The following is a 16,041-nucleotide window of genomic DNA, read 5'->3' on the forward strand; positions in this document are numbered from 1 at the left end:
TTGTTCCTCTTTGTTTGTGTACTGTTGACCCAATGAATGTTTCTCCACAAAATCAAGTGACGGTTCAACGATGTGTTCGTGACGATAACACTCATGAGCGTCGTCAACTTTAAATAGTATACAGCCCTCTAAACGATATACACGCAGAGTAATCTGCACGCACCGTGAGACAGAAGAGTGGGGACTTCGGATAATTCGTGGCCCATGGCAGGACATTGCTCAGGTAGAACAGCAGGAACACCTCAACGACGCAAGTGGCCATCATGACGGCTATCACCTCGAATACGGTGACGCTGTCCAAGTTTAGGGCACGCTTGAATATGATTCCCCAGCCGGCTCCGCCTGCGTGCAGGAGACTGCTACGTATTGAGAAGGTACTACGAAGTACTACTTTTAAGAAAGGCGGAGCACCGATATGCATAATGTTGCCGTGGCTCCGTGTCCGTGGACGCCGACACGCCGACCGACGGTAAATACTTGAACTCATTTACCAGGATGCATTATGCATTTTAGTTGTGTAGTGCAGGTATGCTTATTGTGTCATTATTGTGTTGTAACGGAAACCCGATGTCGCAGTAATAGGCAAACTTCAGTTGTCTGGTATTTTTTTTTTTTGCTTGCGTCATCCACACATAGTACAATTAACCTGCAATTCTCGCGCCACAGTGCCATTCTCGCGCCATATCGACCAGATGAAAGCAGACTAACTTCACATTCCGCTTATTCTTCTGCATCTATAAGAATTCCCCCCTGATCCAGCGCATGGTGGTGCAGTCATCGCTGAATCGTCATAAGCGATTTGTTGTTGTTGTCGTACTTCACCAAAGCTATCTTATTTGCTCGTGCCCACATGCCGCGGCGGGTGCAATGTCGCGTCGATGCTCCTCGCTCAATTTTTTTGCCGATTGTGCCGTCGCAATGTGGTTTGCGCTAACGCGTTCGTTCGTGCACACACGCTTTCACATTGCCACGTAGTTCACCCATTTCAAAATTGACCTCTAATCCGCTTGAAAAAGTACCATCCATTGGCCTACCGGTTACTCGGAATTCGAAATGCAAATTCATCTGACGTGTTCAACAGCGCATAACGGCTGCGCAGAGTAGCTTGCGTTTCAGAAGCCTTTTCACTACTACTTCCAAGTTCCTCCTATACGTCTGCCGTTAGGGAATTCATGACTACTGTGCAGTGATTTCTTTAATTACTCTTAGCATGACGATACTGACTTTTTTTTTTTTGCCCGTGGCGTCTTGTACTCGTTCGACCTCATCACTCAGTCGTTACTTTACTTTCAATAGCCACCCATTTCATTCTCTCCATAGCCGTGGCCGCTGGCCGGTCGCCATGTCCTCGCTGATAGTGCTGGTCATAAGTGTCGCTTTACCGCTGCATTTTGTCTCGTCGCAAATGACTTCTTTGGTCGTTGTGATTGTCTTGACGCTGCGCACCGCTGTCAGGTCTGCGGCTCTCTTTCTTGTGTCGCCAAGTTGGTTAAGTCAACCGCAGCGTTTCCAGTTAGTTTTCCGATTATAGGCTTCTTATACGAAGAAAATAAATCACCGTTCTCATGAAGTCCATCGTTTGTTTTCGTGCCGGTTTCTTTCCGCTCATGCGCTTATTTCTGGCGAATGCACTATTTAGCTTGCTGCGATCCTGCTGCTTGGTATATGAGTTCAAGGGAAAAAATTACGAGGAGGTGACGTGTATTTAAGTAGCGGTAACTTAACTCGAAAGAAATCAACTAACTAGAATAACTCCAGGGCCTCACAACTCAATTCAATGTTCAACCCCAAGTCTATCTTCGGCAATTCCCTGCAGCAGAAAAGGGCGGTCACTCCTCAACTCCCTGCTTTGCCGTAATCTTACACTACGATCTCGTTTATATCTATCAGAAATATATAATATCATCCGTTAGTGACTAGAGGAACGCACACCTCCTAAAGGGCCCCAGGCGGTGGTCCAATGTGTTTGATGAACTGTATAGAAGCTTAAATGGCGATTCCTTAAAAAATTGTCTAGCATGGTGCGACACTTCCCCTTGGCATAAAAATCATGAGAGCTCTAAAATAAAATAACGGTGAAAGAAAAATAAAGTACGTTGCTTCGAAAAATTGCCAACTGTCGGTCAACAAATTATATGCACCTTGAGCTCTCTGCTCTAGTACTCCAATGTGCGAGGTTGTGCATTCGATCAATCAGGCAACAGTTGTAAGAAGTATCAATCAGTGTGTGTCTAGCGACTCGGCCTGTGCATCGATCAGTTCAGGACAGTGATGGGAGCACACGCGCTTTCATTATGTGCGCTCATTCCTAAAGTAAATTCGCGATAGAGTCCTTTACAAAAATAAAAATGTTCCTGGATGCCCATTTCTGTCTTATATTTGTGCAGCTGCGATATTTGAACTTTGGTGGCAGGTATTGCCATGCATATTGATTGCTCTCGCTTCTATTTTTCGACGTACGTTGTTGAAGTCTTCCATGATCGTTTCCGGCATAAGTAGTAATTTAAAAGGCTGTGCGGACTTCTTAAGGGCATTAAATTGCAGTTTCCATTAAGATGGCCTTTCACAGTCTTCTCTCTTTTCCGGAACGTGGAATAATCTTGTGACGTATTTTTGAAATAATGTTGCCGCCATGGTTCACGCATGCTCATGAGCCACGAGCTGCGAGGTTAGGGCTCTTTTTGACAAACACTTTATCAAATAGAAGTGCGCAATGTTTTTTTTTTTTTTTGCGTTTAGAATATTTTAGAAAAATCACCCGCCGCATGTAATATAATTATACTTGAAATACATTACTCTCACAGACATTACTTCCAAAAAAGTTCAAGATGAATATATTTCATAATTTAACGATGTTCCGGTCATAAAATTTGAATCTGACTACTTTACGGCCCATATTACAACCTACGTCTTGTAGCTGGTGACTTCGAAGGTCATATCCACATGGAATGAATTCTGACGATGACACCAGTTTCTGGATATGTGTTCCGAAAGTTTCGAATTGCACTGGCTTTCATTAAATCTTTAACTTCAATGCATTATAAGGCATTTTGTTAGAATGGAAAAGTGGAACAACAGTGCATTCTTAGCGCAAGTGTTGTAGTATGTATCTCCAACCTGGTTATCTCAAAACTGTCCCGCCCGTAATAGACACCCATCAAGTGACATGATTGTTGTGCCTTACAGTTGGGCGAACATCAAGCGACTGTCCTTATCAATCCGCGATCTCGGTCACTTCGTGCTCGCCCGACGGTGAAGCGTGAGCGGCAATCTCACCCACGGGCGGCCATCGCAGTTGCGATCTTCGTCTGTTCAGCGTTGCTTTACTGTGCAAAATTGGCCGGAATTCCTTCACTGTAAGAATTTACAGCCTGAACCTTTTACGCACCTGACAATATTTATGAGCTCCTTCAGTTGTTCCCTTGAAATGATTGGCATGGCTATTTTGAATAAAATGTCAATTACTCTAATTTGTACGATTACTTGCTTTTATTTATTTATTTCAGAATACTGCCAGCTTCCATTTGGAAGCCCAGGCAGGAGTGGTACAAACATCACGTGAGTTCAAACTTTTTCCTCAAGGGGATACAAAAAAAAGTAAAAAAACCAGCCTAATAGGCAAAGTTAACACATGCAAATACACAAAAGAAATACGATGATGCCGTCACATTGCTGCCAATAGGAAAGGCGTAATAAATGAGTCATCAGAATATGTAACAAGCAAAGGTACAGTGAATGCCTGACATTACAAGCACGTCTGTACTGCAGATAAGAAGGAACCTGGAGTGGCTGAGTTGACCACGCTTTGCGGAAGAGCGTTCCATTCGCGAATTGTCTTGGGCAGGAAGGAATAAAGATATGCGTTTGTTCTAGCGCGCGGCAATAATATTGTTTGATTGTGCTTACCTCTGGTCAGTCGCGATTTGTTAAATTGCATGTAGTTGTCAAATCTCATTTTAGTGTGGTTGTTAACTATGTTATACATTGCTTGTAGACGGTGCATTTTGCGACGAGTTTCTAGTGTCTGGAGCCCAGATCGCAACCTTAAAGAGGTGACTGAAATGCGCCAATTGTAAGCATTATAGATAAATCTAAGAGCTTTTTTTTTGTACTCTTTCGATAATGTCTATACCAGCCTTTGTGTGAGGGTCCCAGACTATATCGGCATACTCGAGTGTTGGCCTAATAATTGCCTTATATGCGGTTAGTTTGGTAGCACTAGTGCAATTTTTTAAACGGTGCTTTAATAACCATAACTTTTTCATTGCTGCCGCAGAAACATACCTAACGTGAGCGGTATAGCTCATCTTGGAATCAATTGTAATTCCAAGATATGTGAATTCCTCTACCTGTTTAATGTCCATATTATTTACCATGTAAGTGCAAATTAGCGGATTTTTTTTACGTGTAATAACCATGTGCGCGCATTTCGAGATGTTTAGGGTCATATGCCACTGGATACACCAGTCGTGTATTGCTATTAGATAGTCAGTTAAGCTAGATTGGTCATCCACAGATTGAATGCTCGAGTAAACAATACAATCGTCCGCAAAAAAGCGGCACCGCACGGAAAATTTGCAAGCCAGGTCATTTAGGTAGATAAGAAAAAGAAGTGGCCCTAAAACCGAGCCCTGTGGAACGCCCGAAAGTACAGAGGCGAGCGATGAATTCGAAGCACCTATGCTGACAAACTGTTTTCGATGCGTCAAGTACGAATCAAGCCAACGCAAAATTTGTTCGTTGCGTATGATACTGTTTAGCTGTATCATCATTTTTTTGTGTGAAACCCGATCGAAGGCTTTTTCGAAATCTAAAAAAAGAATGTCTACCTGCCCACCTTGATCCAAGATTGCCAGTATTTCGTTGGTCATATGAAGTAACTGCGTAGTGGTAGAAAAGCCACGCCTGAATCCATGCTGACTCTCACTAAAGAAGTCATTATTTTCTAAAAAGGAACTTAAATGCTTAGAAATAAAGTGTTCCATAACTTTAGAAGCGGTGCAGAGTAGGGAGATAGGTCTGTAATTTTCTACATTAAGCTTGTCTCCCTTTTTGTGGACTGGGACTACTTTGGCGACTTTCCAGTCATTAGGCAGATCCCCTTCGTTTAAACTTACGTTAAATATTATGAACAGGTATTTCACAACGTCGCGTAAATTTCAAATGTATGATTGTCTGGTGAACCCAATCTGGAGAAAATCATTTACTTACCTGATATTCCCTATTTTCAAGGAATTTTGCATGAGTTTCCTGAAATACCCCGGTATTTCAAGCTATTTGTGATTTCAATGCCAAACAAGTGTAGCTGCGCCACTGTACATTACAAAAATCTCCATGTTATAATAAAACGAATTTTTGACGAGCTACTGGAATAAGGTATTGTTGGCCTTGGTTGAATGTTTTTCTTTTTGCTTATTGGTTTAGTTTTGCTTCTTCGGCTTTTAGTTAGTTTTTTCTTTCATTTTTTATTTTTATTTACGACGCTTTACTAAGCGAATGACTGCTGACAAACTAAATTAAGGAAATTCCTAATACCACAGACCTCCACACTGTCTTAAGTACCGGAGCATATGCTTTGTAAATTTTTATCTTGAGTAAAGAAAATAATTTTTTTTTCATAACGAGCACAAATTGAGAAATTCTGTGTGAGGAATCGTGTTTTCAAATGTATGATTTTTTTCAGTAGTTATTTCATATAGCCAATTATTAATTGCTTGAAGGCGTTTAGTAGCGTATGGGACCCTATGCTCCTACGTAAAATGCATTCTATGCATATCGCTCACATTATTAAGAGGCTCATTCGAGGAAAACTATTAGGAATAACTAAGAAAAATATACGAGAAGAAAGGGGGTTAACGGAGGGGCCCAATATTCATTAATCATATCATGAGAAGCCAACAAAGAGACCAAGGACAACCTGGGAGAAATTACTTGTAGTTACTAATTGAGTTATAGAAATTATAAATTATTGGCAATGAAAGTGGATGAAAAAGCAACGTACCGCAGCTGGGGAACGATTACGCGTGCGATGCTCTACCAATTGAGCTACCACAGCACCGTTTTCCCATCCACTTTCTTGAGTGTATGTTTTACTACTAGAAATAACCCTGGGAGTGTTTGCCAGCGTCACAACTCACAAACCTTGGTGGTGGATGTGAAACCTTTCAGCCGCAGGCGTCACGAGTACGCGATCTCTCTGGGCGAAGGCAAGTGATCAATTAACCCACACACGCTACCTGAAGGCATGTGGGGGTTTGGAACCTCTTAGTGGTCACACTGGCTAACACTCCCACGGTTACTTCTAGTAGCAAAACATGAATACCCAAGAAGGTGAATGAGAAAACGGCGCCGCGGTAGCTCAGTTGGATAGAGCATCGCACGCGTAATGCGAAGAGGTGAGATTGTTCGCCACTTGCGGCTAGTTGTTTCTTCATCCACTTTCATTGCCAATAATTTATAGCTTCGCTGATTTAATTACTAATTACATGTGATTTCCTCTATGTCGCCTTTGGCGTACTTATTTGTTGGTTTCTTATGATATAAGAAAAATATAGTAATACGAAACAAAACGGAAAGAAATGTGTACTAATAAGAACATATACTAGGAAAAATAGATTTGTATCAATCAGGTGGGGCGCACTCACTCATGTGTCTCGTGTTGCAAGAGGGGCCGCAATAGTTGGCATGAAGGCCACGTCTATTTTTCTGAAGCAATGATACCGCAACTAAATAGTGCCGCGGTGACTAGATGAAACGGTTCACAGAATACTTTCTACTTCGGCGTGTGCGAAGCTTCCGAGATCGTTTTGTTTGCAGTGTTTGATTACGAAAGTGTTAAGCTTCAAACGCGCCCAGCTTGCTGTTTTCATGAAATGTGAAATGCGTTCAAGTCAAAGGCATGTCATGGCACACCGCCATTCAAAAGTAGCATAAGAAAAGTAACAATAGAATATGATATCTTTTTTGAACGTATATTTTAAAGAGAAATAATCCTTTTTATTTTATAATTCTATGTATTAGGCACGCTATTTAAATATTGCGAAGTTGTAGAAATGTATGATGTGAACTGACCTCAGCGAATACAAAATATAAGTGTGTCCCTTCTGCGGAAGTTTGGTCTTCTGGTAAGAAAATCCTTCACGTTGAGCTCATGGCTTGCAAATGAATCGTCCGGTTGAACACAGTACATATTTTATTGTTTTGATGCCAGTAATCAAAATCAATATAACCACATATGTTTAGCACGTTGAAACGCAGGCGATTGCATGTGACCTGCGTTACTTGAAGGAGGCGCCGGTTTAGCAGCTCAAATCCTCAGCATAATTTGTTAAATACCGAGAGGTCAGCAGAGCTTCCAACTTCTTGAAGCCTGAATGTAGTACGCTCTCACCGTGGTAGTCGTCAAAGATCGCAAGAGTTCTCAGCACTGTTGAGCATCCAATCTGTGGGTAGATGCAAAACATCAGCTTCGACCAGCGATCTTGAAACACGAACTTGCTGAGCGACGGTTGATCTGGCGCTGTGAACAGCGGAAGGAAGAAGCCCAAGAATACAGCACCAAACATGGCTCTGTTCCCTGCGACAAAGTCAAGGAGCAAACGTTAGGCGCCATTACAGGGACAGGCTTGCCTATAGCCGTAGTTCACAATTGGCACCTGTCGAAAATTTCCACAAGGGTGTCCTGAGTGCAGCGTGCGTGTAATAGGTTGCACTGGATGAAATAATGCTAAGTCCAAGCGGCCCGTCTCTTGTTATTTTGCTCCAGGTTTGAACGTTTTGTAACCTTACGTACCGATGCACCCGCGCAGGCGCACGATCGTTCTTGACAGAACACAACTCTTCTTGAACATCTGAGTTCTGCAAGTCCACAGTACAGCCAAGAAAACAACAATAAAAAAAGATGTCGCCAGGTATGGTGTACTAGTGCTGAATATCGCTAGCATTTCATGCTGTGTATCACCGCTAATTACGGTCCCACATCAAAAACGAAATAAATAAAAGATGTCACGGGCTAGAGCTTCAGCATCCTCTCACCGCCGGCGCTTTCTTCCGAAGAACAACTGCTCCTTCAAAACGCACACGTTTTCTTCGTCTGCGACTCCATTGCTTACTGTAGTCTCCAATATGCGCACACAGGAGCCAATACTATTCGTGTATACATAGATGTACATCGTGCATTGTGGTCTCATGCATTGTAGGCTGACCACAATGCTCGAATAGACGCTTGAGTTTATCGCTTACCCATGGACACCACCCAGTATCAATCGCAGGTTGCATTTAAAGCTGAATTTACGCATATTCGGAGAGTCGGAACTAGATGGGGCAATATCGAAGCCATCTTAACCTACCATCACCCATCGCAACAGCCCTATGCAGCGCAGATTGTCGCCCGTTAAGAACGTTTTGTTGTCTTTGCAGGTTGGTGATTTATTTTCATTTCGATGGGGGCGAAATGCGAAAACACCCGTGTACTTAGATTTAGGTGCACGTTAAAGAACCTCAGCTGGTCAAATTTCCGGAGTCCTCCACTACGGCGTGCCTCATAATCAGAAAGTGGTTTTGGCACGTAAAACCCCATAATTTTTTTAATTCTTATTTATTTTAAAAGTTTCGTGCAAAGGCAACGCTGATACTCCCACTGCTGCTTGCGGAGGTGTAGTGTGCTCTGCTGTGGCATTTACCTTAGTCTAGATATATTTGTAACTGAACTTGTTTAAGGTGGAGAGAAGATATGGTGTACTGGATGATGTACTAAAATTTTCCACTGAATAGACACCACTCAACATGATCACCCAGCATGTATTCTTGCAAATAACATTGATATGATACATATACATGACTGACTAATTAAATAAATAATTAATTACGTTTGAATGGGAGCGGTTGTTCTGCGCCCAGCGCTAAACATTAGGAATGCTTCTGTACGCATTCACTGAATGCGATAAATTTTGCTAGTCACCCGCCGTGGTTGCTCAGTGGCTATGATGCTGGGCTGCAGAGCACGAGGTCGCGGGATTGAATCCTGGCCACGACTGCCGCATTTTGATGAGGGCGAAATGCGACAACACCCGTGTACTTAGATTTAGATGAACGTTAAGGAACTCCAGGTGGTCGAAATTTCCAAAGTCCTCCACTACGGCGTGCCTCATAATCAGAAAGTTATTTTTTTTTTGCATTTCATTTTATTTAAGCATTCCTTTTTTTACAGCAAAAAAAGAACGCTAGGGCAAGAACAAAAAGCTGCAAAACAGCAGCTTGACTAGGTCCTTGCCCCTTTTCTTGGCAACAGGCACACATTCATACATACATTCAGAGTGCATATAATATACATATACACATACGCATACCAGAAAACTTCCTGTTAGTTTGTCAATGAGAGAGAGAAAAAAAGAAAAAAGAAGAAGTGCGCACATATTCACCAATAGAAAAAAAGGACATAAGTACATTTATAGCATTTTCTTGAAACGTTGTTCTTTAAACACTGTCACAGCATTCATATTTCGGAAACTTGCCATTGTAACTCATACAGCCACTCATAAGGGTATAATTTAGTACAGTAACATGCTTTCGTACGAAGGATATTCATCAAGAAAATTGCCACGTAAAACCCCATAATCTAATTAATTAATTTTGCTAGCCCAATGCATGTAAACAGAGGTTACGCAATAAAAGTCTGCCAAACACTACGCTATGACAGAAAAGTGGGAACGACACTCATCTCTCGATGTGGACTTATTTCTGACATGCAGTACTGCGTGTTGCAAGATAAGTGCTCTGTTCGCACATCACCTAGGATCGTGTATTTTGCTGACGACTAAACTTCAGCGCAACTTACCCTTTTTGAGTACAGCAGCGACAACCATGGCCAACAGTATATGTTCTGTATTGAAGAGAATCATGACGAATATGAGCAAGCTGACGTCAACATGCCGGTAGAAAGTTGTGTACGCATGGCTTTCCGCGAAAAACATAATGCCGATGATAATGGCGCTCTCGACCATCTGGACCGAAAAAGCCGAGAGGAAGTGGCCCAGCCAGAATGCCGGCGCTGGTAAGCCGTTGATTTGCTGCTGGTCCTACAAAAACACAAACAACGGCTCGTAACCAATAGTTCGGTTTCTATTATTAATGTTAATGCATTACATGACTAATGAGGCGGAAAATCCGACGTTGTCGGCTTTCGTGTGACTATCGATGGTCTAAAAAGTGAGCCAATCGAGGCAGCTGGTTACGCCAATTAAAAGAAAGTTAATGAAGGCAAAATTAACGCCGAGTGAGTTAAGGCAGAGTGAATTACTGTAATTTTAATAAAGGCCAATGTAATTAGGATAGAGTTGATTACGGCACTCGAAGCCACTACAATTGATAGGAGCCAAACACATGACCGCTGGTTTCAATCAAGGAGAAGGTAATTAATTTAAAGTCAATTAAGATATAGTTAATTAAGGCACCGGCACCCACGACCTCTGGTGGGAATCAAAACTTCGACCTATGGTGCTAAATAAAGCAAAGTTAAATTAACACGACTGAAAGAGCATGGGCATCGCTCGGTGGCCTGAATGCTTTCGCATTCATCTATGTAGGGATAACTAAGTGCCCCTTCAAATTTTCGGGTACTATATGTTCATGTTCTTTACGGATTTACAGAGGGATGATAGGCTGCAATATTAGCTCCTCATTTTATCATCATGTGGCACGTTTATTTCGAATGAACGAGAAGAAAAAGGGTTAACGGAAGGGCCCCATTTTTATTAATCATATCGTGAGAAGCCAACAAACAAAGACACCAAGGACAACATAGTGACATTACTTATACTTCCTAGTTGAGTTAGAGGAATGATAAATTAATGGCAGAAAAAGTGGATGAAAAAACAACTTGTCGCAGGGGGAAAACGACCTCACGTCTTCGAATTACGCGGGCGATGCTCTGCTAATGGAGCTACCGCGGCGCCGTCTTCTTATCCACTTTCTGGGGTATCTATGTTTTACTATTAGAACTAACCCTGGGAGTGTTAACCAGCACGACCACTCAGAAACCTTGGCGGGCGATGTGGAATATCCTTTTTGCCGCAGGCGTCACAAGTACGTGATGTTATTAAGTGAATGCATTTGTGAAATGCTTGCTGGAGAGTTTGCTGCCAGTGACGCCTGGAACAGTTCAGTGCCAGTGACGTTTCACATAGGAGGTCCACAAGAAGTTAAAGGGCAATATCTTTCGATCACAATTTAGGCTGTACATGTATCCTGAGTCTCGGGACCTGTCTCGAGGCAGGATGGAGGAATTATATTTGAACTTATATCCGCATATTTTGCGCTGTCAAAGGATATCATTCGTGTTAGAGGGCGTTCGTTATCACATGTGGTTGCTGGTTGGGTGCATCATTTAGTTAAAGCTATGAAGGGCTTCTGCGTCCCGTGGCCTATGTGCGAACCCTATTTTCCACGAGCGGCTGCACAGCAAACAACCAGCGAGGTCCGAAACCAACTTTACTGGGAGCCGCGCGGGCGGCAATTTAGTGAGAAAGGTCGCAACTTTTCCTTGCTGAAAAACGGTATGTATGCCGTCATGGCACTAGTTGCTGTCCCCAGCACATTTAGTAGTAGGTTGCTCATAGAAATCTCAAGGCGTTCTTGTTTGCAGTCAGGACGCTTGCAACTTTGAAACTCTTACAGGTGTAATAAGGGTGTTTGTTTTTCCCCCTTGTAAGCACCCTTGTGCCGGTCTTTTTTCGAGAAAACGGTGTTAAATTAGAAGACACCCTTGGAACACCCGAGTCCTAATTTACACCCTGATTTTATGGGTGTCAATGAGCAAGGCTGTAGTCTATGATAAATCAACGTTGGCAGGTTAGGCATTTATACTGGCGACACATGAAACGCGCGGTAGCTGCACTCGAATCAGGCAGCTCGAACGGTTAGGCCCGGGTATCTAAGCAGGAGCGCAGTAACTCCGAACAGCGCTTCATAAGCAAGTTTCCCGCGAATGGTTATTTCCAACGGCAGAGAGTAACGCACCGACTTCGCATAGCGAGATGTCTGCGAAATGATTCGAATGATCAAATGACACAATCGCTCCAATGCTATCACTGCACGCTTAAAAGTATTCAAGCAGTTAGACTAGAAGGGTTAGGAGTGAAGTTGAACGGTAAATAGCTAACCAACCTGCGGTTTGCAGATGCCATTACCATGGTCGGCAAAGCTGGAAACTATTTGCAACAAACCATTGAGCACCTTAGCCGATAAAATGTAAGAGTCTGGTTGAACGCTAATATGCAGAAGACAAATGTGATGTTCAATAGCCTGGCGAAACAACGATATTTCATGATGGGCAGTTAGCCTCTAGAACTTGCGGATGAATACCTTTATCTAGATAAATTACTCCCGGATCCCTTTGACCAAGAAAATTTACAAAAATAAAAATTAGTTGGAAAGCTTACGGCAGGCATTACCAAATTATGACAGGGAGCTTACCGCTGTTCTTGCAAAGGAAATCGTACAATGATTGCATTCTACCATCACTAGCATATGGGGCAGAAAATTGGAGGTTAACAAAGAAGCTTGCGCAGAATTTGAGGATCGCGCAACAAGCGATGCGACGAAAAATGTTAAACGTGACGTTATTGCACGGAAAAACAATGGTGTGAACTAAAAAGCGAACGGAGATAGCTGATATTCTGGTCGACATTGGGAGGAAACTTCACGCAGATATTCCTCTGGTTGTTGTCAAGGCATGCGCAAGCATTGTGCCACTTGCTCATCTTCACGCAGCACGCTGTCATTGTCAGTGTTATGTAACTTGATCCGATCAGTTGTACGACAGCGCTCCGTCGACACAAACTGCTGCGGACGGTGGCGCAAGGTGAATTGATCAAGCAAGCAAACTACTGAAGGTGGCGGCGCCAAATGCACGGATAATGTTTCCTGATCATCGCAAGCCGTTAGCGCTCTTTAGCGCATTATCCATTCCCGTCGAACGAATATCAACCGTGTTCAACCGTAGTCCGGCGTCGCCGGCGTATCACGCGACCGGGCGGGACCTATCTCGAAAGCGATCTGCGATGGGGATGGAGTGCGCCGAGCGCTGATACCTTCGTGCGCGCTGTGTTCTCGCCGCTTTCTTCTTCTATGACAGACAGACGTACGGGTTTCCTCGTTGGTTGGGCATAGAAATGCTTATGCATTTCAAAATTATACAGCCGCCGCACACGCCACCAGAACCGGCATAATTAACGTAGGAGCGAACAGTTGGCAACCTTGGTAATCCCGCTACCGCGTGTACTTCGGCTCCGCGACCAGCCGTCACCCCTATTGTTTGTTCTTCCGAAAGTTAGCGCACGACGCTCGGCGGTAGATGCATGGCTGCACGGCGTTGTATTGCAACCAGTGTCACTTCTTCGCGTTCCCACAGTCGGTGTGAGACAAGCCGCATGTGAAATGTTTGCTAGGAGTGCCTCACGTCAAGTCAAGCGGTCGTACACGTTAAGCGATGGCTCTTTCGAGGGCCTGTAAAGGGTCTTGAGCTTCCCCTCGGGCTTCGTGAAAAAAGTCGCAGATTCCCCCAAAAGGCCAAGCATCGATCGCGATAGCAAATTAGCGGACAGCTATACTAAGTAAAAATGGTAGTTTTCTCGACCCGTATAGACGTGCACACATAGGCTTGCTACCTAAATTAACAAGTATAGTGTAACGCGCGCACAAGCAACTACGAACACATATCTCACTCGATGACCGCGTAAACTGCATGTCAAAACGCTTGGGTGAGTAAGCGCGGCAGCCGCAGCGAGCGAATCAACCTTCGTGCTGCCGTTCGCATCATCGCGAACTAAGAGAATACAAAGCGCGCAGCGGACTCTACAAGTCGCAGATCGCTTTCAATACACAACTGCCCGTGCGAGTGCGCGCGACCGACTGCGCCGCCTCGAGTAGAACACCTCGCCACACCCGGCGGACCTTGTCACCGTCGCAGACGGCTTTCAAGACGCAGCGGCGCGGGTGAGTGCGTGCTAACGCACCCCCCTCCATGCACTGGCCCCGCAGTCTTGCGCGTGGCGGAAGACGGCGCGCTTCCTCCCTTTCGAGCGCGAGATTGAGTCCCTATCGCCAGCTCGCCCCTCGCACGCTTTCATTCGCGCATACAATACACGGCGCGCGGCGAAGATTTTATCGCCCTTGGACTTTGTACGGGACCTCACGGGTGACGGCGACGCCGACGGCAGATATGTGCTTGCAGTGTCTTTAAATTGCTACCTCAAAAAAAAAAAAACAATCCACGGATATCATAGGCTGCTGTGAATATCTCAACCAAGTTTTCAATGCGTGCGCGATGCGTAGAGCTAGCAGGCGGAGCGCGAAGTCACCTTTCTTTCAAACGCTCTCTCTTTAACGGAAGCCTGCGCCCCACTCTTATGTGGACGCTTTATTACTGCGATAGCAATTATATGGGCACTCCAGTCGCATTTCTGCCGTCGGCGTGATGTTCCGTGTAAAGTCCAAAGACTACAACATCGTCGGCGCGCGCCGTATGCTGCATGTGTGGGCTGTTCGGACATACAACCAGCGGCAGTGTGCTGTAAAAATTACCATTACTACGAGTACTCTAAATTACCATTAATCTAAAGCAATAAAGCATTGCATACCCCCCTCAGCCCTTGTGTGGTGGTTTTCCACAACTTGGCTGGACATCGACTTTCGTAGGGCCGGGATGGTGAGTCAATATTTTACTGCTCACATAGCAAAAATCATAATGCACATAAAAATTGCCCGGCTATGTTCTTCTCGTTTATCGTAGAGCGAATGCCTTGACTCCTGCGCTATGTTGATACCTTCAGGTAGCATACAAATTTTTGTTTGTGGCCTGGCTACTCTTAAATTTCACATGCCACGTGACTCCAGTAGTCAAAAGATGGTGCTACATTCACTGCCATGACCACGAGTGGCATCGGATAGTGCTCGCAAGGCTTGACCTTATACATATGCATAGCTACCGAATAATGCAGATATAGGAACGACCATCACCATAGCTCAATTTATGGAATAATGTGGGTTTGGCTGCCACCAGCGCCAGGTTTCTTTCTTTTTTTTTCATTTTCGCGGGACATTGTACTTGGTGTCCCACGTAACTTGCACCAAACTTTAAATATATGCAAATGCCATTGTAGCTGGACAAAACTAAGGGAATGCTATTTGCCGTCACTTGGAGCAAGTCAAACCGATTTTTCATTTCGCCTAATTCAATAATTAGGTAATTATAAACGATTATTCCACTGTTGAAATATTGTATTCCAAGCAATAGTGTCAATGAGGAAATTGTAGAGCATCCTCCAAATTTTGAATTCAGCTTTCTTTTGCTCAATACGAGTTATACAAAATTTCTTTTTTCCGAGCCCCGAGGAAGTCTGAACACACGCACATAGTACCGTGCAACTAACCGCTCGTGCACCTGAACACCCTTTGGCTGCTTCTTTCTGGCTTGAAAAAACACTTCTTGGGAAGAATATTTAAGAGTAGATTATTAGTAACTAGTTATTATGTTCTGCTAGTTATTATTACTTATTATTAGTCAAGTGAAGTTTTTCTTAAACTGAGGTATAACATGGCTTCCAAAAATAGCCTCTGTTCCCCGATATACGATTTAGTGCAATTAACAGGATAATTTGAAGAAGCAATTCTAACATAGTCTTATGGGTTTAAAAAACATTGGTTTAACCTAATTTCAGGCATAACTATTGGTGTTGGCATTGTTTTTACAGAGCACCAATATTTGTTTGATGAAAGTAGCCTCGTGTCATATGAAGCATGGCTTTTTGTTGAGTCGCGGAAATCTTCTAACCATGAGGTGCATGTGTCATATCCTCAGATGCTGTTTAAAGGCTGCTAACAAGAAAATTGCTTTGCTAGCCTTGCAGGGATTGCTGAGATTGCTTCAGCAGTATATGCTATACGATCATTACCAATTTAGCCAAAATGAAGTTTCATCGCAATTGGCATCGAAATTATTTTTATTTATTTATTTATTTTGAATACCCTAAAGGCCCCGAAAGG

The 16,041-nt window shown here is 43.6% G+C and overlaps 1 protein-coding gene across 1 annotated transcript in view; it reads right to left on the reverse strand.

Moving 5' to 3' along the window:
• Nucleotides 1-7,298: 7,298 nt before the first annotated feature.
• The window catches only part of LOC126540650 (uncharacterized), a 55,103-nt gene continuing 46,360 nt past the window's right edge, over nt 7,299-16,041 (reverse strand). Inside the window, exons 4-5 of the mRNA XM_055076488.1 lie at nt 9,836-10,076; nt 7,299-7,576 (exon numbers count right to left, since the gene is read on the reverse strand). Of these exons, the coding sequence (XP_054932463.1) occupies nt 7,299-7,576; nt 9,836-10,076 (519 nt within the window). The remainder of the gene's footprint in view (nt 7,577-9,835; nt 10,077-16,041) is intronic.

This window comes from Dermacentor andersoni, chromosome 2 (genome assembly GCF_023375885.2).
Source record: "Dermacentor andersoni chromosome 2, qqDerAnde1_hic_scaffold, whole genome shotgun sequence".
In the NCBI taxonomy this organism is placed as follows: Eukaryota; Metazoa; Arthropoda; class Arachnida; order Ixodida; family Ixodidae; genus Dermacentor; species Dermacentor andersoni.